General features: G+C 44.5%; 1 protein-coding gene across 5 annotated transcripts; it reads left to right on the forward strand.

The window, feature by feature from the left end:
* The first annotated feature begins 967 nt into the window (after positions 1–967).
* Positions 968–26979, forward strand: ngef (neuronal guanine nucleotide exchange factor). Of its 5 annotated transcripts, XM_031791114.1 has the most exons (17): positions 968–1009; positions 1696–1795; positions 2555–2846; positions 16442–16556; positions 16945–17310; positions 17824–17909; positions 19156–19391; positions 19534–19694; positions 19886–20038; positions 21278–21407; positions 21530–21604; positions 23023–23112; positions 23384–23547; positions 23763–23921; positions 24071–24150; positions 25451–25555; positions 25681–26975. In XM_031791114.1, the coding sequence occupies exons 3-17, from the start codon at positions 2642–2644 to the stop codon at positions 25938–25940; spliced, it is 2385 nt and encodes a 794-aa protein (XP_031646974.1). In that variant the 5' UTR covers positions 968–1009; positions 1696–1795; positions 2555–2641; the 3' UTR covers positions 25941–26975. The 5 variants fall into 5 exon arrangements, with proteins under 5 accessions (XP_031646974.1, XP_031646975.1, XP_031646973.1 ...); XM_031791115.1 differs by lacking the exon at positions 1696–1795 and having other exon boundaries at positions 994–1009; XM_031791113.1 differs by lacking the exon at positions 968–1009 and having other exon boundaries at positions 1114–1795; positions 2514–2846.
* The last annotated feature ends 271 nt before the right edge of the window (positions 26980–27250 follow it).

The following is a 27250-nucleotide window of genomic DNA, read 5'->3' on the forward strand; positions in this document are numbered from 1 at the left end:
ATTTTTCTCTGTTGAGATAATTTCCTTTTGAATTTCTAGCCAAATGTTCCTATTTTGATGAATTTAACAGAGTGAGTTTGGTCTGGTTTATACCAAATTAGCATACCCCCTGAGTCCCTTCCCTGTTTTACACCTGGTAGTTTGGTGGATGGGACTACCAGTTCTCTGTAACTTAGAGGGCAACCAGTGGATCCATCTTCTCTATACCATGTTTTTTGTAGGATGACAATGTCTGTATTTCTGATTTCTTTGGTGAAGTCCAGATTCCTGCTCTTTAGGCCAAAGGCAGATGACCTCAGGCCTCGGATATTCTAGGATGAAATAGTGAAGGCTTTGTGTTCCATAATGTGTCCAATGTTGTTAGCCGTGTGGTTTGTAGCCATGTGGTTACACATCTCTCTCTCTATCTCGCTCTCCCTCTCACTGTCTGTCAGTTCAGAAATCAACCTTTTCGATATACTGTTGACAAAAGGAAGATGAGAGTACTGTAAACATCCTTTACACTTTGCCTCTCTCTCTTTTCCTTCTTTCTACTGTACCTACACACTTTCTCTCTATTCAAATATTACTCATGTAGATACTGTATGTATACTGTATGTATCTACAGGGAATGGGTTCCCCAGGAGAGTGTGTTGGTCTCATGACAACTATAATCTTCTTCTTCGTCTTAGTCTTCTTCTGGTTTGATATAATGGCGGTGTGCAAACCAATGTTAAAGGTGCATGTCGCCACCTACTGTTCAGAAGTGTGTGGTCAATCGTGGTTTACAACATTAGCTCCACATTTCTAAATCCTACTACATAACTCAGTACTTCTGGAAAAATAAATAAGAGCCTTCAAGTAGATCCTCCCTCAAACCCAAATCCCTTCCAAACACCCCGAACCCTGTCCAACCCAACAATAACCTTTGACCTCACAGAACAGCTCAATATGATTGGTTGGGTAGATCCAGTCAACAAAGCTGTGTGATTCACACAAACACACCCGTCTGAGGAGAGGAGTCAGTAGGGTGAGTCTGGAAAGTTGTGGTGACTGTGCCTTCCTAAATCCATCCCCATTGTTGTTTTGTTGATATGACGTGAGATTGTTTCTGTTGTTATTGAGATGTCAAGAAGATCTCTGTGCCTTATTGTGCCTCTAATCTATTATTAGAAATTAGAATATTTCTCAGTGACACAATAACTTTTGTGGTTGTAGGATCAAGACAGAAACAGATAGTTATTCCTGTGGCGTTCTGTATAAGACATGCAGCTTCAGAGAGCTTGTGTTGTTACTCTGTCAGCCTTCCTTCCCCTATCTTTTGGATGTTGTGTAAATGTGTTTGACCCCCAGCCCCTTTCCGCCTGGTCTGATTAGAGGGAGGGAGTTTGATGGTTCGAGGTGAGCACTCTGCTCATACGAGGCCTCGCTGAGTCTCTTTCTCTGCATTATGTCATAATGGAGCCCTGGAATAGTATCTTCTGCTGCTGCGTGGAGAAATACAGAGCGAACTTTGAACTCTATTGGTCAGCTGCCTGGAGATAAGGAAGGTAGCGGGGAACGGGTTTAGAGAGGCCGCCACACGACAAGCAGGACAACACGCGACACGTCAGCTGGAGACACAGTTCTGTACCACACCGGAGGACCGACATGAGAACTGGCAGGTGTACTGGCTTTTAGTGTGTTCTCTGATGTGCGACAATAACCCCTATACAGGAGAATACATGGTATACACCACTTGGGAAAACATTGAAGATCTTGAGAGGAGGGATATAAAGAAAAGTCCTAAAGGAGGGATCAGTGTTCCCTGGCACAGGTAAGTGGCTTTTCTGGTTCTCCAGAGCACAGAAGAGCAGAGCAGAGACAGTCAGACATGCAGGTGAGGCCAGGCAGACAGTCAGACATGCAAGTGAGGCCAGGCTAAGCTCTGGAATGTCTTTCAGCAGGCCAAATAAACACAGTACAGCAGTGGTATTCAAAGTCGGGGTCTGCAGTGGTGTTGCCAAAATAAAATACAAATTAAGAGTACAGGTCATTGTATGGGACAATATAAAAACGTTTTTGAGAAAGAGATTTAGATAAATGTATTTATTGGTTTCTTTTCAGTTTGATAAGAGATGAAAATGTAATGAATCAAAAGTTATTTGTTGATTTAAAAATCGAAATGATTTTTAAGTTGTGTCATTGTATTTGGGGTGGGGTTATAAGAAATTATTGCGAGAAAATAAAATGGAGTTGCAAAACTTTGAATACCTCTGGGCGAGAATAGTAGATAGTGGGAGAAAGAAAGAGGGCGGGTTATACACAGAATCATTTCAGCTTAAGGAGAGAGGGGGCTGACTGATTGGCTCCATGGGTAACTAACACTCCTGCCCCAAAGGCAGGGGAAGGGGAGAGAGAGAGAGAGCTACGGGCCTCAGTGTGCCATGCAGTCGCTAACCTATGTGAGAATGAGCCCTGAAGTGTGTGCTGTGTTGTTGTGTTGCCTCACCGAGACTTGAGATTGACAGGGATGGATTTGCTCCTTGATTCAGGCTAATGTTTGATGGATTCTACGCTCTCCTCTGCCCTGAAGCCAAACCCTACAGGAACAACCCCACAGTCCCGCATCTGAGAACAGGAGTGGGACACACACCCCAAACGGAGCTTGGAGCCCGTTGTCATGGCGATGACGGCCCTGTTCAGGGGCAAGTGGGGTCAAAAGTCACAGGAGCCCCCTGAGAAGCGGCCCGCAGCGCCGGTGCACTCCAGAAATCACGAGGAGGAGGATGAGGAGGATGACAGGGTCATCGCCCCCATCCGCAGGAACTCCCGTTTCTACCGTTCCATGAGGAAGAAGAGGCTGGCCGCGTCAGAACAACCTGAAAGTAAGAATAGAATACACCTCTCTTCCCTTCCGCTCAGAATTTCACCAAGAGTCTGTATCTTTTGTATGCTACAGTGGAGAGTCATTAAGTTTGAGAATACATTAACTAATTCAGTTTGAAAATACCTGGGATTTAGGTAGCATGGAATGCTGATAATCTTTGTCTACAGCAGTTTTAGGAAAGTTCTGAAGTTTGTCTCCATCTAATTTCATGTAAGGCCCTAATTCTAGAGTTTAAAGCTGAGCTGGTTGGTTAACTGGATCTCTTTAGCAGTGGTGGAAAAATTATCAAATTTTCATACATTGAGGAAAGATGCCTTAATGGAAAATGACTCAAATAAAGTGGAAGCCACCCAGTAAAATACTACTTTTTATTTATTTTATTTTTATTTTACCTTTATTTAACCAGGTAGGCAAGTTGAGAACAAGTTCTCATTTACAATTGCGACCTGGCCAAGATAAAGCAAAGCAGTTCGACAGATAAAACGACACAGAGTTACACATGGAGTAAAAACAAACATACAGTCAATAATGCAGTATAAACAAGTCTATATACAATGTGAGGTGAGAAGGGAGGTAAAGGCAAAAAAGGCCATGATGGCAAAGTAAATACAATATAGCAAGTAAAATACTGGAATGGTAGTTTTGCAATGGAAGAATGTGCAAAGTAGAAATAAAAAATAATGGGGTGCAAAGGAGCAAAATAAATAAATAAATTAAAATTAAATACAGTTGGGAAAGAGGTAGTTGTTTGGGCTAAATTATAGGTGGGCTATGTACAGGTGCAGTAATCTGTGAGCTGCTCTGACAGTTGGTGCTTAAAGCTAGTGAGGGAGATAAGTGTTTCCAGTTTCAGAGATTTTTGTAGTTCGTTCCAGTCATTGGCAGCAGAGAACTGGAAGGAGAGGCGGCCAAAGAAAGAATTGGTTTTGGGGGTGACTAGAGAGATATACCTGCTGGAGCGTGTGCTACAGGTGGGAGATGCTATGGTGACCAGCGAGCTGAGATAAGGGGGGACTTTACCTAGCAGGGTCTTGTAGATGACATGGAGCCAGTGGGTTTGGCGACGAGTATGAAGCGAGGGCCAGCCAACGAGAGCGTACAGGTCGCAATGGTGGGTAGTATATGGGGCTTTGGTGATAAAACGGATTGCACTGTGATAGACTGCATCCAATTTGTTGAGTAGGGTATTGGAGGCTATTTTGTAAATGACATCGCCAAAGTCGAGGATTGGTAGGATGGTCAGTTTTACAAGGGTATGTTTGGCAGCATGAGTGAAGGATGCTTTGTTGCGAAATAGGAAGCCAATTCTAGATTTAACTTTGGATTGGAGATGTTTGATATGGGTCTGGAAGGAGAGTTTACAGTCTAACCAGACACCTAAGTATTTGTAGTTGTCCACGTATTCTAAGTCAGAGCCGTCCAGAGTAGTGATGTTGGACAGGCGGGTAGGTGCAGGTAGCGATCGGTTGAAGAGCATGCATTTAGTTTTACTTGTATTTAAGAGCAATTGGAGGCCACGGAAGGAGAGTTGTATGGCATTGAAGCTTGCCTGGAGGGTTGTTAACACAGTGTCCAAAGAAGGGCCGGAAGTATACAGAATGGTGTCGTCTGCGTAGAGGTGGATCAGGGACTCACCAGCAGCAAGAGCGACCTCATTGATGTATACAGAGAAGAGAGTCGGTCCAAGAATTGAACCCTGTGGCACCCCCATAGAGACTGCCAGAGGTCCGGACAGCAGACCCTCCGATTTGACACACTGAACTCTATCAGAGAAGTAGTTGGTGAACCAGGCGAGGCAATCATTTGAGAAACCAAGGCTGTCGAGTCTGCCGATGAGGATATGGTGATTGACAGAGTCGAAAGCCTTGGCCAGATCAATGAATACGGCTGCACAGTAATGTTTCTTATCGATGGCGGTTAAGATATCGTTTAGGACCTTGAGCGTGGCTGAGGTGCACCCATGACCAGCTCTGAAACCGGATTGCATAGCAGAGAAGGTATGGTGAGATTCGAAATGGTCGGTAATCTGTTTGTTGACTTGGCTTTCGAAGACCTTAGAAAGGCACGGTAGGATAGATATAGGTCTGTAGCAGTTTGGGTCAAGAGTGTCCCCCCCTTTGAAGAGGGGGATGACCGCAGCTGCTTTCCAATCTTTGGGAATCTCAGACGACACGAAAGAGAGGTTGAACAGGCTAGTAATAGGGGTGGCAACAATTTCGGCAGATAATTTTAGGAAGAAAGGGTCCAGATTGTCTAGCCCGGCTGATTTGTAGGGGTCCAGATTTTGCAGCTCTTTCAGAACATCAGCTGAATGGATTTGGGAGAAGGAGAAATGGGGAAGGCTTGGGCGAGTTGCTGTTGGGGGTGCAGTGCTGTTGTCCGGGGTAGGAGTAGCCAGGTGGAAAGCATGGCCAGCCGTAGAAAAATGCTTATTGAAATTCTCAATTATGGTGGATTTATCAGTGGTGACAGTGTTTCCTATCTTCAGTGCAGTGGGCAGCTGGGAGGAGGTGTTCTTATTCTCCATGGACTTTACAGTGTCCCAGAACTTTTTTGAGTTAGTGTTGCAGGAAGCAAATTTCTGCTTGAAAAAGCTAGCCTTGGCTTTTCTAACTGCCTGTGTATAATGATTTCTAGCTTCCCTGAACAGCTGCATATCACGGGGGCTGTTCGATGCTAATGCAGAACGCCATAGGATGTTTTTGTGTTGGTTAAGGGCAGTCAGGTCTGGGGAGAACCAAGGGCTATATCTGTTCCTGGTTCTAAATTTCTTAAATGGGGCATGTTTATTTAAGATGGTTAGGAAGGCATTTTTAAAAAATATCCAGGCATCCTCTACTGACGGGATGAGATCAATATCCTTCCAGGATACCCCGGCCAGGTCGATTAGAAAGGCCTGCTCGCAGAAGTGTTTCAGGGAGCGTTTTACAGTGATGAGTGGAGGTCGTTTGACCGCTGACCCATTACGGATGCAGGCAATGAGGCAGTGATCGCTGAGATCTTGGTTGAAGACAGCAGAGGTGTATTTAGAGGGGAAGTTGGTTAGGATGATATCTATGAGGGTGCCCGTGTTTAAGGTTTTGGGGAGGTACCTGGTAGGTTCATTGATTATTTGTGTGAGATTGAGGGCATCAAGTTTAGATTGTAGGATGGCTGGGGTGTTAAGCATGTTCCAGTTTAGGTCGCCTAGCAGCACGAACTCTGAAGATAGATGGGGGGCAATCAGTTCACATATGGTGTCCAGAGCACAGCTGGGGGCAGAGGGTGGTCTATAGCAGGCGGCAACGGTGAGAGACTTGTTTTTAGAGAGGTGGATTTTTAAAAGTAGAAGTTCGAATTGTTTGGGTACAGACCTGGATAGTAGGACAGAACTCTGCAGGCTATCTTTGCAGTAGATTGCAACACCGCCCCCTTTGGCAGTTCTATCTTGTCTGAAAATGTTGTAGTTTGGAATTAAAATGTCTGAGTTTTTGGTGGTCTTCCTAAGCCAGGATTCAGACACAGCTAGAACATCCGGGTTGGCAGAGTGTGCTAAAGCAGTGAATAGAACAAACTTAGGGAGGAGGCTTCTAATGTTAACATGCATGAAACCAAGGCTATTACGGTTACAGAAGTCGTCAAAAGAGAGCGCCTGGGGAATAGGAGTGGAGCTAGGCACTGCAGGGCCTGGATTCACCTCTACATCGCCAGAGGAACATAGGAGGAGTAGAATAAGGGTACGGCTAAAAGCTATGAGAATTGGTCGTCTAGAACTTTCACTCTACTTGAGTGAAAGTCTGAAAGTGTTTGGTTTTAAATATACTTAAGTATCAAAAATGAAATGAATTGCTAAAATATACTACATGACCAAAAATATGTGGACACCTGCTCATGGAACATCTCATTCCAAAATCATGGGCATTAATATGGAGTTGGTCCCTCCTTTGCTGCTATAACAGCCTCCACTCACCTGTGAAGGCTTTCCCCTAGATGTTGAAACATTTCTGTGGGGACTTGCCTCCATTCAGCCACAACTGATGTTGAGCGATTGGGCCTGACTCTTAGTCTGCATTCCAATTCATCACAAAGGTGTTTGATGGGGTTGAGGTCAGGGCTCTGTGCCTCAAGTTCCTCAACACCGATTGGCATTGCGCATGGTGATCTTAGGCTTGGGTGCAGCTGCTCGGCTATGGAAACCCACTTCATGAAGCTCCCGACGAACAGTTCTTGTGCTTACGTTGCTTCCAGAGTCAGTTTGGAACAGTAGTGAGTGTTGCAACCGGGGACAGATGATTTTTATGCACTATGCGGTTCAGCACTCGGCAGTACCATTCTGTGAGCTTGTGTGGCCTACCACTTCGTGGGAGAGCCGTTGTTGCTTCTACACGTTTCCACTTCACAATAACAGGACTGGGGCAGCTCTAGCAGGGCATAAATTTGATGAACTGACTTGTTGGAAAGGTGGCATCATATGATGGTGCCACGTTGAAAGTCACTGAGCTCTTCAGTAAGGCCATTCAACTGCACATGTTTGTCTATGGAGATTGCATGGCTGTTTGCTCGATTTTATACACCAGTCAGCAACGGTGTGGCTTAAATAGCCGAATACACTAATTTGAAAGGGTATCCACATACTTTTGTGTATATGTAGTGTATACTGAAACATCAACAGTAATAGGTTCAATCATTTCAAATTCTTTATATTAAAGGAATACTTAGATTCTGGCAATGAAACCCGGTTTCTACTTCCCCAGAGTCAAATGAACTCCTGGATACCATTTTTATGTCTCTTCATCCAGTATGAAGGAAGTTCGAGGTATTCGCGAGCCAATGCAATCTGGTGTTAGGGCAATGACTGGAAGTCTATGATATTTTCTACAGTAGCATGCTAGCAGTTACCATACACTTCCAGTCATTGCGATATATAGATACCATAGACTTCCAGTCAATGTGCTAATGCTAAACTCAGCAAAAAAAGGAACGTTCTCTCACTGTCAACTGTGTTTATTTTCAGCAAACTTAACACGTGTAAATATTTGTAAGAACCTAACAAGATTCAACAACTGAGACATATTAGTGAACAAGTTCCACAGACATGTGACTATGAGAAATGGAATAATGTGTCCCTGAACAAAGGGGTTGGTCAAAATCAAAGGTAAGTCAGTATCTGGTGTGGCCACCAGCTGCATTAAGTACTGCAGGGCATATCCTTCTCATGGACTGCACCAGATTTGCCAATTCTTGCTGTCAGATGTTACCCCACTCTTCCACCAAGGCACCTGCAAGTTCCCGGACATTTGCAAGTCATGACCCTCTGATCCAACAGGTCAATGGGATTGAGATCCGGGCTCTTCGCTGGCAATGGCAGAACACTGGCAATCCTATCCTGCAGGAAATCACACACAGAACAAGCAGTATGGCTGGTGGCATTGTCATGCTGGAGGGTCATGTCAGGATGAGCCTGCAGGAAGGGTACTACATGAGGGAGGAGGATGTCTTTCCTGTAATGCACAGCGTTGAGATTGCCTGCAATGACAACAAGCTCAGTCTGATGATGCTGTGACACACCGCCCCCAGACCATGACGGACCCTCCACCTCCAAATCGATCCTACTCCAGAGTACAGGTCTCGGTGTAAACGCGAATCCAACCATCACCCATGGTGAGACAAAACCGCGACTCGTCAGTGAAGAGCACTTTTTGCCAGTCCTGTCTGGTCCAGCAACGATGGGTTTGTGCCCATAGGCAACATTGTTGCTGGTGATGTCTGGTGTCACACCTGCCTTACAACAGGCCTACAAGCCCTCAATCCAGCCTCTCTCAGCCTATTGCGGACAGTCTGAGCACTGATGGAGGAATTGTGCGTTCCTGGTATAACTAGGGCAGTTGTTGTTGCCAACCTTTACCTGTCCCATAGGTGTGATGTTCGGATGTACCGATCCTGTGCAGGAGATGTTACATGTGGTCTGCCACTGTGAGGACAATCAGCTGTCTGTCCTGTCTCCCTCTAGCGCTGTCTTAGATGTTGCAATTGCAATGTATTGCCCTGGCTACATCTGCAGTCCTCATGCCTCCTTGCAGCTTGCCTAAGGCATGTACACGCAGATGAGCAGGGACCCTGGGCATATTTATTTAGGTGTTTTTCAGAGTCTGTACAAAGGCCTCTTTAGTGTCCTAAGTTTTCATAACTGTGACCTTAATTGCCTACTGTCTGTAAGCTGTTAGTGTCTTAATGACTGTTCCACAGGTGCATGTTCATTAATTGTTTATGGTTCATTGAAGAAGCATGGGAAACAGTGTTTAAACCCTTTACAATGAAGATCTGTGAAGTTATTTGGATTTTTATGAATTATCTTTGAAAGACAGGGTCCTGATAAAGGGACGTTTGTTAGCAACTTCCCTCAAACTGCACACAGATACAAAAATTGTATCCACGAATTCATCTGACTCTGGGGAAGTAGATAAAGGGCTTCATTTCCAAAATCCTGAAGTATCACTTTAAGCAAACCAGATGTCACGATTTTTTAAATTTACAGATAACCAGGGGCGCAAACACACAGACATAATTTCCAAACTAAGCATTTGTGTTTAATGAGTCCGCCAGATCAGAGGCAGTAAGGATGACCAGAGATGTTCTCTTGATAACTGTGTGAATTGGAAAATATTCCTATCCTGCTAAGCAATCGAAATGTAAGGAGTACTTTTGCGTGTCAGGGAAAATGTATGGAGTAAAAAGTACCTTATTTTCTTTAGGAATGTGGTGAAGTTAAAGTTGTCAAAAATAGACATAGTTGTTATTCTTTGGTGTTCCATAGACCACAGAACAGGAGTGGTTGTATTGTTCTACAGAGAACACAGGCTTGATGGTAGGCCGGTCCTGAGCGCTAATGAAACCAGAGGAACCGGTTCCAATGTTTTAAAATATGTGTGATGCCTGTTCTTCTAGCCACCCACCTTTAACCTCCAGCCTGCAAGCTTCATATAGCCTGAGGCTGGAGAGGAGAGCTACCACCACTGAAATACACCTTTCCCACTGAGCAAAAAATGGTTGAATCAACATTGTTTTCACGTAATTACAATGTGATGACATTGAATCAACTTGGAAAACTGATTGTATTTGCAAAAAGTCATCAACAAGGGAATTTCCTTTTCTATTAACTTAAATTCAATAACAGGGTGATCTTTTTTTGTTGAATTCAAGTTAAATTCACATTAGTTGACAACTCAACCAAGTGAAAATCAAAACTAGACGTGGAACTGACGTCTGTGCCCAGTGGGTTGTTAACATTTAGTACATACCATAATATATTGCTATTGACAACAAAGTATTCAGATACATGATGTGTAGGCCAATGGACAATGAACTGTGTGACTACACTAGGGCATTCTATGGCAGTATTGTATGAACTGTGTGACTACACTAGTTCATTCTATGGCAGTATTGTATGAACTGTGTGACTACACTAGGGCATTCTATGGCAGTATTGTATGAACTGTGTGACTACACTAGGGCATTCTATGGCAGTATTGTATGAACTGTGTGACTACACTAGGACATTCTATGGCAGTATTGTATGAACTGTGTGACTACACTAGGGCATTCTATGGCAGTATTGTATGAACTGTGTGACTACACTAGGGCATTCTATGGCAGTATTGTATGAACTGTGTGACTACACTAGGGCATTCTATGGCAGTATTGTATGAACTGTGTGACTACACTAGGGCATTCTATGGCAGTATTGTATGAACTGTGTGACTACACTAGGGCATTCTATGGCAGTATTGTATGCTGTTTTTATTTCAACCATCCCCCTATTTTTGTTTATTACCCCAAATAAAGGTGACACCTGTACATGGTGCAGGTTTCCAGGAATAGACACAGACCGCTAATTTCTGTAGGACTCTTTCCTGGTCCCTGGTAGACTTTGCCCAGCCTGTGGGATAGGCTTTTAGGGTGTGAGGGAAATTGCTTTATTTATGACCAGTTAGGTCAGGAGAGTCAGGTGCCCTAGTTAAACAAGAGTACGTTGTAAAACATATGGGACCATTCTAAAATAGGATGAGAAGAGGTGCTACTCTTAGATGACGTAAGCATCAAAAACTGTAACCGTTGATATTTAATTCTTGGAGGATTTGAGTCCTTTGAGATGAAGTCAAACCATTATTCAACCTCTAGTCAAAGCTGGTTACGATTTTCACTTTGGGGATAATCTTATCTCTGTCCAAGTGCTCTTATTATGAGAGTTGTATAACTGTTGTTGAACTTTTTCATTCCCCATACGCTCTCAAAACAGTCTTTAATCTACAGGAATGATGTACAGTAATGGCTGGATGAGTTTAGAAAGCTAGGTTGATGTTTGTAAGTGACCTACATGTTGGTTAGTAAGGAGTTTGTTGTGGATGATCTTACAGTACTGGGACAGCTGCACTTTTAGTGCCGGATTGGGGATGTGTTTTTTCTGTATGTTGCTATGAACAAGTGCTGTGGGTGCCCTTGTATGGGACTGGACTGGCTGTTTCCTAGCTACTGAGGTGTGTGTGGGACTGGACTGGCTGTTTTGTGGTGTTCGGTTCTAATTATCAGAGTAAGAACTCAATGGACACGATGAACGCTCAAACCAAGTTTATTCTTCCCAAAGGATCGAACAGCTGGACAGAAAACGACATATTCACACAAGCACTGATATTTAACCTTTCTCCTATGCGGAGTCTCCTCCTACACAGCTGAACAGCCAATGCATATCTGTTGCTAGACAGAACCTTAGTGATATCTGTTCTTCCTCACTTCATCTGACCTGACCTCTGCCCCAAAGTGCTCACTCCTCCCCAACTCATGGCTGTCATGGTGACTGGTACCAGTGTCTCTTCTCCTCCCAGATGATCCCTCCCATAGGATACCTGATGGCTAATAACAACATATCCTGACATAATGTAAATGTTACACATTACCCCCTCTCCTTCAGTGACATGAATAAGTATATTTCATATTCTCAGAACCCAACAGTAGCTACTGAAGTCTGTGTGTGGGACTGGACTGGCTGATTCCTAGCTACTGAGGTCTGTGTGTGGGACTAGACTGGCTGTTTCCTAGCTACTGAGGTCTGTGTGTGTGTGGGGGACTGGACTGGCTGTTTCCTAGCTACTGAGGTCTGTGTGTGGGACTGGACTGGCTGTTTCCTAGCTACTGAGGTGTGTGTGTGTGTGTGTGTGGTGTGTGTGTGTGTGTGGTGTGTGTGTGTGTGGGACTAGACTGGCTGTTTCCTAGCTACTGAGGTCGTGTGTGTGTGTGACTGGACTGGCTGTTTCCTAGCTACTGAGGTCTGTGTGTGTGTGGGGGACTGGACTGGCTGTTTCCTAGCTACTGAGGTCTGTGTGTGGGACTGGACTGGCTGTTTCCTAGCTACTGAGGTGTGTGTGTGTGTGTGGTGTGTGTGTGTGTGTGTGGTGTGTGTGTGTGTGGGACTAGACTGGCTGTTTCCTAGCTACTGAGGTCGTGTGTGTGTGTGACTGGACTGGCTGTTTCCTAGCTACTGAGGTGTGTGGGGGACTGGACTGGCTGTTTCCTAGTTACTGAGGTGTGTGTGTGGGACTGGCTGTTTCCTAGCTACTGAGGTTGTGTGTGTGTGTGTGTGTGTGTGTGTGTGACTGGACTGGCTGTTTCCTAGCTACTGAGGTCTGTGTGTGTGGGGGGGAACTAGACTGGCTGTTTCCTAGCTACTGAGGTCTGTGTGTGTGTGGGGGGGGGGACTGGACTGGCTGTTTCTTAGCTACTGAGGTGTGTGGGGGACTGGACTGGTTGTTTCCTAGCTACTGAGGTGTGTGTGTGGGTGTGTGTGTGTGTGTGTGTGTGGGGGACTAGACTGGCTGTTTCCTAGCTACTGAGGTCGTGTGTGTGTGACTGGACTGGCTGTTTCCTAGCTACTGAGGTGTGTGGGGGACTGGACTGGCTGTTTCCTAGTTACTGAGGTCGTGTGTGTGTGTGTGTGTGTGTGTGTGTGACTGGACTGGCTGTTTCCTAGCTACTGAGGTGTGTGTGACTGGACTGGCTGTTTCCTAGCTACTGAGGTGTGTGTGTGTGGGACTAGACTGGCTGTTTCCTAGCTACTGAGGTCGTGTGTGTGTGTGTGTGTGACTGGACTGGCTGTTTCCTAGCTACTGAGGTCGTGTGTGTGTGTGTGACTGGACTGGCTGTTTCATAGCTACTGCGGTGTGTGTGTGTGGGACTAGACTGGCTGTTTCCTAGCTACTGAGGTCGTGTGTGTGTGTGTGTGTGTGTGTGTGTGTGTGTGTGTGTGACGGGACTGGCTGTTTCCTAGCTACTGAGGTGTGTGGGGGACTGGACTGGCTGTTTCCTAGTTACTGAGGTGTGTGTGGGACTGGCTGTTTCCTAGCTACTGAGGTGTGTGGGGGACTGGACTGGCTGTTTCCTAGCTACTGAGGTGTGTGTGGGACTGGGCGGCTGTTTCCTAGCTACTGAGGTGTGTGTGTTGTGATGGCCCTGGATTTTTCTGAACGTCTCAGTGCTTCTCCTTCCAATAGGGCGCTTCCCCTTCAATTCCCAAATAAATAGTGCTTCTCCTTCCAATAGGGCGCTTCCCCTTCAATTCCCAATTAAATAGCCAGCATCAGCTGCGCAAAAAGGGGGTTGTGATGGAGACGTGAATGAGGATGTGTTCAACGCTCAGTTCTGAAAGTCTCTATTCCGTTTGTTTTGTTGCAGTTATACGTGTGCTTTGTAGCCCAATAGAGTTTGCCCAGGATCGGACCCACTCTTTCCGTGGACTACACTTCTTCGTGGCCTTTCTCCGCTGGAGATCTGTTGGCCGATTGGATTGTCTGACTGACTACAACCTTTTTGTATACGGTATTTCATTTGTTTTGATGTGATGTATACTGTGATGATTTATGTAGTTAGTTGTAGTTGAGGACTTAGTAAGAATTGATACGCTTTAAAGTTCTGTGATAAAATAATTGTTATATTGATTGTATGATTAATACTGGGTTTACGCTACACGAATGAACGGACAAACATTGCGTGACAAAGGTCACTTGCGTTCCCTGAACTCCTTTACCGGGCTGGACTCTTTAGGCCCGAGGTACAGAACATTTCTGGAGGAACCAGAACTCATTGTGATATTATTATATGTGTGTGTAATCATTGATGTTGCTAATAGAACCCACGCAAAAGAATATAGTTGTTTTTTGAAGTTCTTTCCAATGTTTTAATGGTTTATGAAAAGTTTTATTTCCATCCTGACTTTTACGTAAGTCTTTTGTATTGGTGTAGACTTGACGGGCCAGATGGGACTCATTCCCTCCCAAACCAAAAGGAGAAACTAATGACTGTTTTCTCTGGTAGGCACAACCTACCTGGCACCCCTATAAATAATAACCTCAAGTCAAAACCGTTACTGTGTGTGGGACTGGACTGGCTGTTTCCTAGCTACTGAGGTGTGTGTGTGTGTGTGTGTCAGGACTGGCTGTTTCATAGCTACTGAGGTGTGTGTGTGTGTGTGTGTGTGTGTGTGTGTGGGACTGGACTGGCTGTTTCCTAGCTACTGAGGTGAAGTTACTGCCAGGTAAATCTATGGTGTTGAAATGCCTATTTACTCTGTTCCATCTGACTGCACAATCCACTGTCTCATCAGCTCAGCCAGGCAATTTATATACTAGATCTACACTGTAAGAAGTGTCTAGACATTACCTATTATTATTATTTTTTTTAAATTTTTTTTTTTTTTAGACAAGCATTTGGTTTTCAACATTGGAGATTTGTAATTACCTTGCTGGCTGTCTCTGATATTTGCAACTTTGTTTCAATATTGAAATTCGATCTCCAGCTGCTCATTAACTCATTGTTAAGGATAAAAAAATCACTAGACAATAGATTAAACAAACCCAAACACATCTATTTGTGTTTATTATTCTGTTATTCTCTCTACACTGTTAGGCGTGACTGTGTTAGCCAAAGTTGGCTGGCTAGCAAGCAAGGGATAAGAACGGTACCAACCATCATGGCAACGGAACATTTTAGAATGAACGACTGGGTCGCGTCCATAGATTTAGAACAAAAAAACGTAATGACTGAGTTGCCTCTGGCAACCGATAGAACGAATGACAAGCTGGCTTGTGTACCAATCATTGATTTGTGTCTGGACTATATCTCATGTAAGTATTAAACAGTATGAATAAGTTCATACAGATTTAAATGAAAATATGTCAATCATTATTTGAACATGTTGGTAACCCGTTGTATAAAAGTGATAAGTGATATATTGGTTTGGTTACCGGTCCAAGACGAACCCGTGCCAATATATCCTCCAAATACCGGCTTCTCGGGCATATTCACTTAACTAGAACAACATGTGCCTTTGCCCTCTGGTCTTAGATCAGCAGAAAGAGGTGGCACTTAACTGATGCATATCATTCATGACTTAATCGGTGGGTGCATAGAACTTCTGTTACAACAATAACCTGGAACATATGGAAGCAATTGACCCCAAATAAGCAGGAGGTAATCTCAGAAAAGGGGAATTTGAAGACTAGCGATCCAGATTGGTCAATGAAATCTGAGGTCCTTGGATAGTCACTTTCTCATTAAAATGTACATTTTTAAATGGTTAAAGGAAGGGTTAAGGTTTAGGGTAGGGACATCCCAAGGATCCCGGATAACACTGACCTATCAAGCTCTTTTCATGTCAGTGAAGGTTAGATGGATCAAAGAACAGGAGGTACCTTGGCCACTGGAGTGTTGAGAAAGTTCAAACTGTATGCCCATTGGCCAGAATCTTACAACGCTATCCCATCTCACTACTCGATTTACCTGATTCCCTTAATCCTTTAAGTGTTGACATTGATAGTCTGCCAAGCATATACTCTTATGAGGAGTTCTTGGTTATTATTATGGTCTGTCTGAGTCAGCAACCAGGAAGTAGAGGATTCAGCTAGCTAAGGATGAGTTTTCTTACCAAAAATGCTGCCACCCCCAAAGTCTAATGTGTTTGTGACCTCATGTACCACATTCAAAATATATTGTCCTTTGTTTTAGTTGTATAGACAATAGTTGACATCTCAATGTCTCTTTTGTTAAATTGTATTCACACAGCTGTTTATCAAGAGCTTATAGCTGACTAAATCAAATTTCACTGTATGAGTGTTCTCATGAGATAATCACTCACTTAACACACCCACTTGGTGTCAGTTTGCCAGAGGAAAATCAGGTCTGAACGGTGTTAGTCAGTGGTGCAGCAGCTTTTATAGAACCAGAATGGAGCTGCTAGGCAAAGACTGCCATTGAAAAACAATCACTAAGTAAACTAGTTCAGCACTGAGAGGAAAACCCAGTTATTCACGTGTCCCAGTGTACAGTAATCTGCTGAAAACACTCACTCTCAATCCAACTCAGGAGGCTCTCCTAGCAACACATTATTCCATCTAAAGGAGGTTTCAAAGCCATGACCACCTGCCAATCAGCCCTGTACTCAGTGTGTGTGTTTTAATATAGAAAATAGAGGTAGAGCTCCTCTATTTTCCTTGTCTTCCACTCACTGTTTCCTCTTTGCACACACCCCTTTCCCTTAATTAAGGATTATCTTCTCTCTTCCTCTTTCAGGCCCTGCAGTCTCTCTGAGGCCTGGCCCAGAGCCCAGCCCAGCCAGCAGGTCAGGCAGCAGCACCCTCAGTGTCCCTGATCTCCAGAAACCTCCCCTATCTCCCCGGGCACGACGGTGAGCCTCGCCATAAGCCAGGCCAGACTGATTCAAACCCAGACACTCACACGCAGACACACACACAAACTGAGAAGCAACCAATTTATCATTGTATTTTATGAGCTGCCTTTCCATTGAGTGAGATATGAGCCTAGCACAAGCTGCACTGCTCTTTATCCCATATATTGTGTCAAGGAAAATCTGTTTTCTGAGTGTTACAGTTAAATTCACATTTGAGTCATTTAGCAGATGCTCTTATTTAGAGCAACTTAAAGTAGTGAGTACATACATTTTCATACTTTTTTGTTACTGTAATAGTTAGTTATATTTGCCTCATCTTCAAGTAGAGATCTCTTTTACTTATTGTTATTGCAGCTGCTTATTACTGTGTGCCTGTTGTATGTAGTATGCCAACATCTCCTCGTCCACTCCATTCTGGAACTGTGTTGCCAAGCAACGGGGAGCCCAGGAGCCCACACATACTTTCTAGCGGGGCTTCTTCCCCTCTTTGGATGAGGAGAGGAGGAGGAGGAGGAGGGAGGAAGAGCGCAGATGCTTCTCCAGCTAGCGGTCAGTGTGGAGGGGGCTCCACTTCCTCCTCCTCTGTTTCTAGCGCTCTGTTGTATCGGACACATGGCATGCACGCACACACTGAAGACATGGAGAGCCTCTCAGAACGCACCGCCGCCTGCTCTGTACGGGAGCCCGGAGGGGACACACAGTCACCGCAACCAGTGGAAGAGGGGGTCGACGTAGAGGGAGTCAAACTCAGGTAAAAAGATGGGGAGAAGAACTGTTGGGTTCTGCAAGTGGTACTTATGTGCTAATTGGTAATTGATTAGTGAAAGTGCAGTATGTTGCAGGTGATTTATTTCTGTGTAATAATAATATGAAGAGGTGCTCAGTGAAGTACTAAAACAGTATGCAGTGTGGAGATAAACTTGTCTTTTTTTTTGTGACTGTAGAATGAGAGGAAGTGGGAGTTGCAGCATTTCTGTACCTTCTATCAAATTCATATTGGTAGCAAAAATAAGTCCCTGGGCTCTGGTTTAAATCTTGGGGCATGTATATATGCCTAATTTTATGTGAATCTTCTTTTTAAAATGCATATTATTGATTTTGAGGATGGAATCTCATATAGAAGGAATGTCTGTGGGAACAAGGATCTATTGGTAGCCTGTTGAGATATGAATATCTAACATTTCACATGCAGTGTCAGGAGACCATGCATAATGAACAGATGGTATTTGGACTCATCTTTATTTTTCTCTCTTTCTCTACTCAGGTTGGTGAGCAATGGGGAAAGAAAGGGCTCAACACCATTGAAAATAGAATCCATCTGCTACAGTCTCAACATTGTCAAGAACATTGGTGAGAAAAATGTAGCCAGTAGAACTGTCAATTCCATGCAAGCTGGAGGTAACATATGTATTCCACCCACAGCACTTCAACCTCCAGAGCTGCTGCTGCACTGACATAATGATATTCTCTGTTCCACCACACACACATGCGCAGATGGTAATACACACAAGCACATTCAGGTACACACATGAATGCAGGTATAGAACACACACATACTGCTGTTAACAACATATCTATCCTATGACATTGCCTTAAAAATAACAAGATTTCCCTGAAGTTGCATCCATCTATCACTTAACTTCAATGTGCATCCGTCAAGGTTGAAGATTAAGTTTAGTGTGTGGTGGGGCTCTGTTCTCTGTACTTACAGTAATGGGTATAGAGGAGTTCAGAGCAAGGTTAAAGGTCAGGTGCTGCACACTTGCAGGGTGAAAAATCATGTGCTGCACACCTGTTCTGTATGTGTAAATAAAAGGATGTCCTTTGAAAGGATGCATTAATAGAAGAACTCAGGCAAAAGTGCTTATTGTCAACATGTTGGTTTAAGTGTCTCTTTCTCCTTCTCTCTCAATCTTACCCTCTCTCTCTCAATCTCTCACTCTGACTGTCTTTATAGCCCTCTTTTCTCTCTCCCTCTCTTATATAAGTGTCAATACCAGACGCCCACCTACAATAGGTTAGCATTTGAATCTGACTAAGGGGGCGTATCCAACTGTTTCCTGCTTTTCAACATCAACTTAACCTCTGTAGGGTGAGAGGACAGAACACACTCACTCACACATGCATGCGTGCACGCACACACAGTGCCAATGTTCTCCTCCGCAACTAACCACCCTGCTTATCAATGTGCAAATATCCAGCCCTCTTTCACCTGAAACTGGCTGAGGGAAAGGTAGAGGACTGATAGAGAAATGTGAAGTCAGTCAGCCACTAGCTGTCAATATGCAAAGGAGATGAGATCCATTCTTTCAAAGGAGATGAGATCCATTCCTTCCAAATTGACTATACACATAAATATAAAGGGAACGTTTTAGTTCTAGGTCACGGGTGTCAATGTAAAGACACCAAAGTGTAGTTGTGAGTTATAAGTTTGATTCCCCCATGGGCCACATATGCTGTGATGTGGCTTCAGACTAAAGTGTCTGCTAAATAACCCTAATAATATTGTTATCAAACAATCATGACCATGTGCTCAGACTCATGTTGTCTTCCTTCTGCCTTTTTTCTTTCTATTTTGTCCCTTTTTTCCCTCCAGCCTTCCTGTACCAGGAGTACCGGGACACATCCAAGCAGCAGGAGATAGAGCAGCGACGGCAGCAGGAAGGGTTGACCTATGGGGTCAGCGCGGGGTTAGGGGTGACATCCCCACCAGCCCTGCAGCTACAGTTGAGGAACAACTCCCGCTCTCTGAGTCTGTGGCAGAACCTGGAGGTTGTGCAGCAGAGCGGCCTACTCACCCAGCTACTGCAGAGAGAGATCATCATACAAGAGGTGAGGTCAAAGGTCATACAGGGAAGGGCTGTACAGCAGAGAGGGGTGAAAGGTTATACTGTAGGGTAAAAGTTCAGAGAGGTCTTATGTGAACGGTAAGTGAATGCCTTCTTGACCTGTGTCCTCTCTCTCTCTTCTCTAGGCCATGTTTGAGCTGGTAACCTCAGAGGCGTCCTACTACAAGAGTCTGGAGGTGCTGGAGACTCACTTCCTGAAGAACCCTGTGCTGGTCAACACACTCAGCCAATCAGACATGCACTTCCTGTTCTCCAACATTGAGGAGGTGATGAAGGCCAGTGAGAGGTAAGAGGAGCGTTTGTGTGTGTGTGACTAATCAACCCCCCCATCCTCTGCAATATTTGATTACTGACCCCATTAAGCTTTCTGAAAGTAAGTCCTTAATCATCTTTCATTCCATATCATACTGTAATAGTACAGTGACATTTATTCAACTGTCCCCTGTTGATGATGTCATACTATACATCCTTCCTTAGGTTCCTGATGGACCTGGAGAACCGCATCGAACAGTCCCTCCAGATCTCAGAGGTGTGTGACATCGTCCACCACCACGCCGTCAAGCACTTCCACGTCTTTATCACCTACGTCATCAACCAGGTGTATCAGCAGAAGAACTACCGGCGCATTCTGTGGGTACCCCTCCAACTAATGTCTACAGGAGTACCATATGTTGTGTAACCTCTCTGTGCATTAGTACAATAGATGGAGTTGTGGTTGGTATGGCAGCTGTGCCAAACTGTTGACCATCACAGATCATTATTTTCAATTTAGAGTTGACAGTGGAGTAAGACTATCTATGTGATTTATGCGCAGTAGACCTATGTACTGTATGTGTACTGACTGAATAAAATGAAGGTCTGTGAGTTGTATGACAGAATAACACATGACTTTCAGCACAGTGGTAAGTGGCTGTCCATCGTAGTGACTGAACAGAACAAATCCTTAAGAAACCTTGAGCTGTGGCTATGATAACAACAGAACACCTCCACATTGAATAACATTTTGTTCACCTGTTAAGTTTGGAGACACCAACTCATTCAAGGGCTTTTCTTTATTTTTACTATTTTCTACATTGTAGAACAATAGTGAAGACATCAAAACTATGAAATAACACATATGGGATCATGTAGTAACCAAAAAAAAGCATTAAAAAAATCAAAACATATTTGAGATTCTTCTGCCTGTGTTTTGTGTTGGCTGTCTTTGTGGTGGTTTGAACATGCCTGTGTTTTGTGTTGGCTGTCTTTGTGGTGGTTTGAACATGCCTGTGTTTTGTGTTGGCTGTCTTTGTGGTGGTTTGAACATGCCTGTGTTTTGTGTTGGCTGTCTTTGTGGTGGTTTGAACATGCCTGTGTTTTGTGTTGGCTGTCTTTGTGGTGGTTTGAACATGCCTGTGTTTTGTGTTGGCTGTCTTTGTGGTGGTTTGAACATGCCTGTGTTTTGTGTTGGCTGTCTTTGTGGTGGTTTGAACATGCCTGTGTTTTGTGTTGGCTGTCTTTGTGGTGGTTTGAACATGCCTGTGTTTTGTGTTGGCTGTCTTTGTGGTGGTTTGAACATGCCTGTGTTTTGTGTTGGCTGTCTTTGTGGTGGTTTGAACATGCCTGTGTTTTGTGTTGGCTGTCTTTGTGGTGGTTTGAACATGCCTGTGTTTTGTGTTGGCTGTCTTTGTGGTGGTTTGAACATGCCTGTGTTTTGTGTTGGCTGTCTTTGTGGTGGTTTGAACATGCCTGTGTTTTGTGTTGGCTGTCTTTGTGGTGGTTTGAACATGCCTGTGTTTTGTGTTGGCTGTCTTTGTGGTGGTTTGAACATGCCTGTGTTTTGTGTTGGCTGTCTTTGTGGTGGTTTGAACATGCCTGTGTTTTGTCCAGACAGGGAAATCAGTTATTCCGCGAGGCCATGGCTCAGCTGGAGAACCATCCATGTGTCCGAGGCCTGTCCTTCACATCCTTCCTCATCCTCCCCTTCCAGAGGATCACACGACTCAAAATGCTGGTCCAGGTAAACATGGCGGTTCTTTAAAGTGAATAATAGTTGTGATAATGCTTTACAGTGTGCTAACATATTGCAGTATTCAGGATGTACGTTTTGCGTTGAGCTTCTGCTGCTGTGTTTGCTTGCAGAACATTCTGAAGAAGGCAGAGGAGAATTCAGAGATTGAGGCGAATGCCATCAAGGCTCACCAGCAGCTGGAGCAGGTACAGTAGGGAGGACTGCTGACTTTGCTTGGGTCCAGTACTGACGCAGGTACAGTACCAGACCATTTTACAGTACCAAACCAGTCTGGGAGAGATGAAAGCGTGCTGGATTGGGTTCAGTACTGGCCTAAACGTGTTGGAGGAAGTAGTGCTGGTGGTGATTATAGGCTCAGCGCATGTCATGGTGTTGAGTGTTACATCAGAAAACTATCATCGCCGTTCATCATTTTGAGAAGACTTAGTCTTGTCACGCCACTCTATGCTTTGTATGGAATGATGACTGTCATGAGGTTAATTGTCGTCACAAACAAAGGAATGTGGTTTTAATTGGAGCATAGCCTCTACATAGGTTTTGGGCTCAAACAGGTTCAGCACCCATTCCTTTGGACTCACGTTTTGCATACATTATTTGCTTCCCAGTAATGTTCTGTTAAAAAGATTCTCTGGTACTTTTGTAGACATTTTTGCCAGTAGTTCTGAAAGTAGCGCCCACGAGCCAGAAGTGGTGCCCGAAAATGTAGTACTACGTCACGTATGTGCAGACATGGCGCCACTTAGCTTCCGGTAAACAGTCGCTTTCAAACTAGGGAATTTGTGGCTAATTGAGGTAAAACAGTAATTCTGTTTATAGATTATGCATGTTTGTACAATGGCATTGTTGAATACTCCTTTCTGATTGGCTTGAGGGGCATTCTAGAGTACCCATTATGTCCCTATAACGCATGGTATATTTGCACGTCAGAATTCAATGGTTATATTTCATTTTTACATGTTTGTTTGCGCTGCTGTTGAATTCGATTTTCATAATAGCAAGCTAGGACTGATGATTTGGTTAGCGAAACTAGCAAGTCTATTTGGTTACCACGGCAACTACTGTAGCTATCTAGTAAACTTGCTAGATACTTCAGTGGGTGTTGAACAGATTTATACTGGCAAATGAACATATTTCTATTGGCAAATGTGTTCAATTATAGCCATGGTATTAAAGGGATAATCAACTCGGGGTTCCACTCCGTTAGCGCGTCTTGGAAAACCTTCCATGTCATTCATTATTTTCCATAGAACACATAGCCCCTCATTGATTATCCCTTACATAAACTACACATTGACACATCCAGCCCAAAGCGGGAGGTTTATAAAATGCTTAGTCGCCAAAGTTCCGGAGCATGTCTTAAACTGACAATATTGTTTGAATGTTAAATGACGAGACAGAGGCATTGATGCGAGTAACCAGTCTTGTTCAGTACATCACAACACATCCGAGTATCTCAAGCACCCCGGTAAAACACAAGAGTTGCAGTAATGAACATTTACCAACAGATGGCATCACTGTGCCATCTTACACCCATAACAAATATTCAATTCCAAGGGAGCCTTGGGATGTGTTCCTTATAATGGTTTGTTTGTGTGCATGTCAGATTGTGAAGGAGTGCAACGAGGGTGTGAGGAAGATGAGTCGTACAGAGGAACTCATCAGCATTGAGAAAACACTGGAGTTCAAGTCTAAGGTACCTGCAGCTGCCAGTCATGTGACAACATATCTATATTCTATATAGTAAAACAGTTACACTGCCAGACTGGCACAAACAGACTTAGTCAAAGGTTATCTATCGCAGTTAGGTTCATTGTCTGTTCGAATCCTATAAGGAGGTTGATGGACCAAAAATGTTTTGCATTTCAAATATAAAAACTATTGTAAAAAAAGAAAAGTGTTCTCCATGATTTATAATAACCCTGAGTTGAACTCTGACCTTGTGAACTGTGACCCTTTCCCTCCAGTCAGTGCCGGTGATCTCTCACTCCCGCTGGCTGCTGAAGAAGGGTGAGGTGCAGCAGATGGCTGGGCCCAAGAGCACTAGGACCATGCGGAGCAAGAAGCTCCACCACCCTGTCTACCTGTTCCTCTTCAACAACCTGCTGCTCATCACCAAGCGCAGCTCCAGGTCAGCACATGACATCATCACACAGACAGCTAGTGGTCATTGGGGGTCACAGCACACCCACTTTCAGTCTGGAACTTTCTATTGCTCCCCCCCACGGCACATTATTTTGTATACAGGCAGTTTCGAAGTATACTACCTGCCAAACTGCCCTGTGCTGCTCTCAGCAGGCTTTGTTTATATATATATGTGTGTGTGTGTGTGTGTGTGTGTGTCAGTGGTGAGAAGTACCAGGTGCTGGACTCGAGCACGCGGGCCATGCTGAGAACTGAGGACCTGGAAGACCAGGGTCAGATGCTGGCCAATGTGTTCAACCTGAAACTCCTGGAGAACCAGGAGGAGAGGCCTGTCAACTACATGCTCAAGACTTCCAGCATGTGAGTGACTACAACGAACAGTATTTTATATATATATATATGTGTGTGTCTCAAGACCCCTCGGTACCTAGTGTACTCTGTACAGTATTTCTCTATGTCATTGTTTATAACGGATCAATCTCCCATGTGTTCCTGTGTGCTTCTGCCAGGAGTGATAAGCTGCGGTGGATATGTGCTCTCACGCCAAATCGCCGCACGCGATTCATGTCCACCAGTGCCCATCAACCAGGTGAGAAGTACACAAAGATGACACACACCAACTCAGAGATGACATCCACTACTCACAGCTGAACTCTTAGGTACCAAATACCAGGTGGTACATGCACTACATGACCAAAAGTATGTGGACACCTGCTCGTCGAACATCTCATTCCAAAATCATGGGCATTAATATGGAGTTGGTCCCCCCCTCTGCTGCTATAACAGCCTCCACTCTTCTGGGAAGGATTTCCACTAAATGTTGGAACATTGCCGCGGGGACTTGCTTCCATTCAGCCACAATATTATTATTGATATTGGATGATTAGGCCGGGCTCGCAGTCAGCGTTCCAATTCATCTCAAAGGTGAATGGGGTTGAGGTCAGGGCTCTGTGCAGGCCAGTCAAGTTCTTCCACACCAAGCTCAACAAACCATTTATGTTATGGACCTCGCTTTGTGCACAGGGATGTTGTCATGCTGAAACAGGAAAGGGCCTTCTCCAAACTGTTGCCACAAAGTTGGAAGCACAGAATCATCTAGAATGTCATTGTATGCTGTTGAGTTTAGATTTCTCTTCACTGGAACTAAGGGGCCTAGCCCGAACCGTGAAACAGCCCCAGACCATTATTCCTCATCCATCAAACCTTACAGTTGGAACTATGCATTGGGGCAGGTAGCGTTGTCGTAGCATCTGCCAAACCCAGATTTGTCTGTCGGACTGCCAGATGGTGAAGCGTGATTCATCACTCCAGAGAATGCGTTTCCACTGCTCCAGATTCCAATGGAGGTGAGCTTTACACCACTCCAGCTGATGCTTGGCATTGCGCATGGTGATCTTAGGCTTGTGCTCAGCCATGGAAACCTATTTCCTCCCGACGAACAGTTCTTGTGCTGATGTTGCTTCCAGAGGCAGTTTGAAACCCGATAGTGAGTGTTGCAACTGAGGACAGACTATGCACTTCAGCACTCGGCAGTCCCGTTCTGTGGGATTGTGTGGCCTACCACTTCGCGGCTGAGCCGTTTTTGCTCCTAAACGTTTCCACTTCACAATAACAGCGTAGTTGACCGGGGAAGCCCTAGCAGGGAAGAAATTTGACGAACTGACTTGTTGGAAAGATGGCATCCTATGACGGTGCCACGTTGAAAGTCACTGAGCTCTTCAGTAAGACCATTCTACTGCCAATGTTTGTCTATGGAGATTGCATGGATGTGTCTATTTTATAAACCTGTCAGCAGCGGAAAAAGCAAAATCCACTAATTGATGCGGTGTCCACATACTTTTGTGGATATAGTGTATGCTATTAATGTGCCATGGTGTGTGTGCGGTCAGCTTCTCCCCAGGTCCAGTGTATTCAGTCGTACTCGTCTCAGGAGCCAGATGAGCTGTCCATTGAGATGGCTGACTTGCTGAACATCCTGGAGAGGACAGAAGATGGTGAGACCAGACAACATATCTCCTGGGAGATGTTATTACTAGGACCTCTACTGTAGATTCACCAGGCTGCCTGTTATTTAATATCTCTCCCTCTCCTCTCTCTTTTTCCTCTATCACCCCCTCAGGCTGGATGATGGGTGAGAGGCTCCATGATGGAGAGAGGGGCTGGTTCCCCTGTCGGGTGGTAGAGGAGATCCAGAACCAGGAAGTGCGGGCCCAGAACCTCAGGGAGTGCCAGAGGATCCACATGGCCTATGGAGGGGGCGCTTCCTCAGGGGCCAGACTGGGCTCCAGGGGGGCCAGACGCACCCCCAAAACACCCAAAGTCTCCAACTTCTTCGGTACCTGGACTGACCAGTCAGAGGAGGAGCAGGGAAGCACATAATATTCCACTCTGAAAGTGATTGGTTGGAACCCCCTGGCAGTAATCTTTACTGGACCACATGGATCAAATGACAGATCATGTGATTTCAGCATGGGATTGCATTGGAGGAAAGTGATGCAATGACATTATTTCCTGTTAACTGTTTCCCCTTCTCCGGTGGTTTTACTGTGCCAGGGTTTAGTGTCCCAGGCTGCAGGTTTTAGGGTTCCAGGCTCCCCTGATGGGTCCTACGATCAGAGCACTTCTTCCATAACTCCAACACTGTATGTCTTCCACTACTTCCAGTGGAATGATTCAGTACTAACAGTCTAACTGAAACAAGGCTCCGGTGGAACAGGAGCTATGCATCTGATGGGAGAAGAGAACCACAGAAACAGTTCTCAAGGGGATGTGAATGTATCGTAACCTTGCCTCAGCTGCATGGGTGTGATTTTGTTCTTTCATTTATTTTTTTAAGCACCTTCGCTTGAGAGTTAAATCCCCCAGAACAATGGCTTGGCGATCCACCCTTTTGTAAAGAGCAACTCCTCTATTGAAACCATTCAAGAAGCAAGTTTTAAAAACAGGCGAGCAGCATTGAATGTAAATGATCCATGAATGATTCTGTATAGTAAATAGAACAATCACATGACTGGGTGCTCAGTATTGGGCTGGAGGCGAAGACTAGCACTACAGAATCACAGGCCTTGCTTATACAGTGGATGGGTTCTGGGGGTCAGTTCCCTCGCCAATACTGATATGCCACTTACACATCACGCGCACACACAAAAACACTTGGGGGAAATCCAGCACAACCTGTCCAACACCAAAAACCCTCCAGACATGTGGTCCTGAAGCATCTGCACAGAATGTGCCAGCACACTGACAGAACTGCAATGGCATGCGAGTGACAACGCGTGTGCGTGTATGAGTACAGTATGTGTATATATTGTAAGCCTTGAATGTTCAATATGTGATGAAATTACTCAATAATTGTGTCATTTCATTATGTAAGAAGTCATTTATTGTTAATAAAAACTACATGTGAAATTCAAATGGACATTATTTGTGTTTAACTGTTTCGACTGGTATTTAGCCCACGTGTTGAGCACTGTTTTAGGTGTATCTCTGACTTCCTGGTAATGTGGAGAAATGTTTTACCCTGAGTAAAGTTTATCAGGTGGTGAATCAGAACCTTGTCTTCCTGACACTAATGTTTAACATACTACCTGAACGATTGAGCATTACTATGATTTATTAATGTATAATAAGGTGGCAGGTAGCCTAGTGCAGCCAGACACAACCCGGTCCGTGGAGGAATATTTGTCTTG

The sequence above is a fragment of the Oncorhynchus kisutch genome, linkage group LG15, assembly GCF_002021735.2.
Source record: "Oncorhynchus kisutch isolate 150728-3 linkage group LG15, Okis_V2, whole genome shotgun sequence".
Lineage (NCBI taxonomy): Eukaryota > Metazoa > Chordata > Actinopteri > Salmoniformes > Salmonidae > Oncorhynchus > Oncorhynchus kisutch.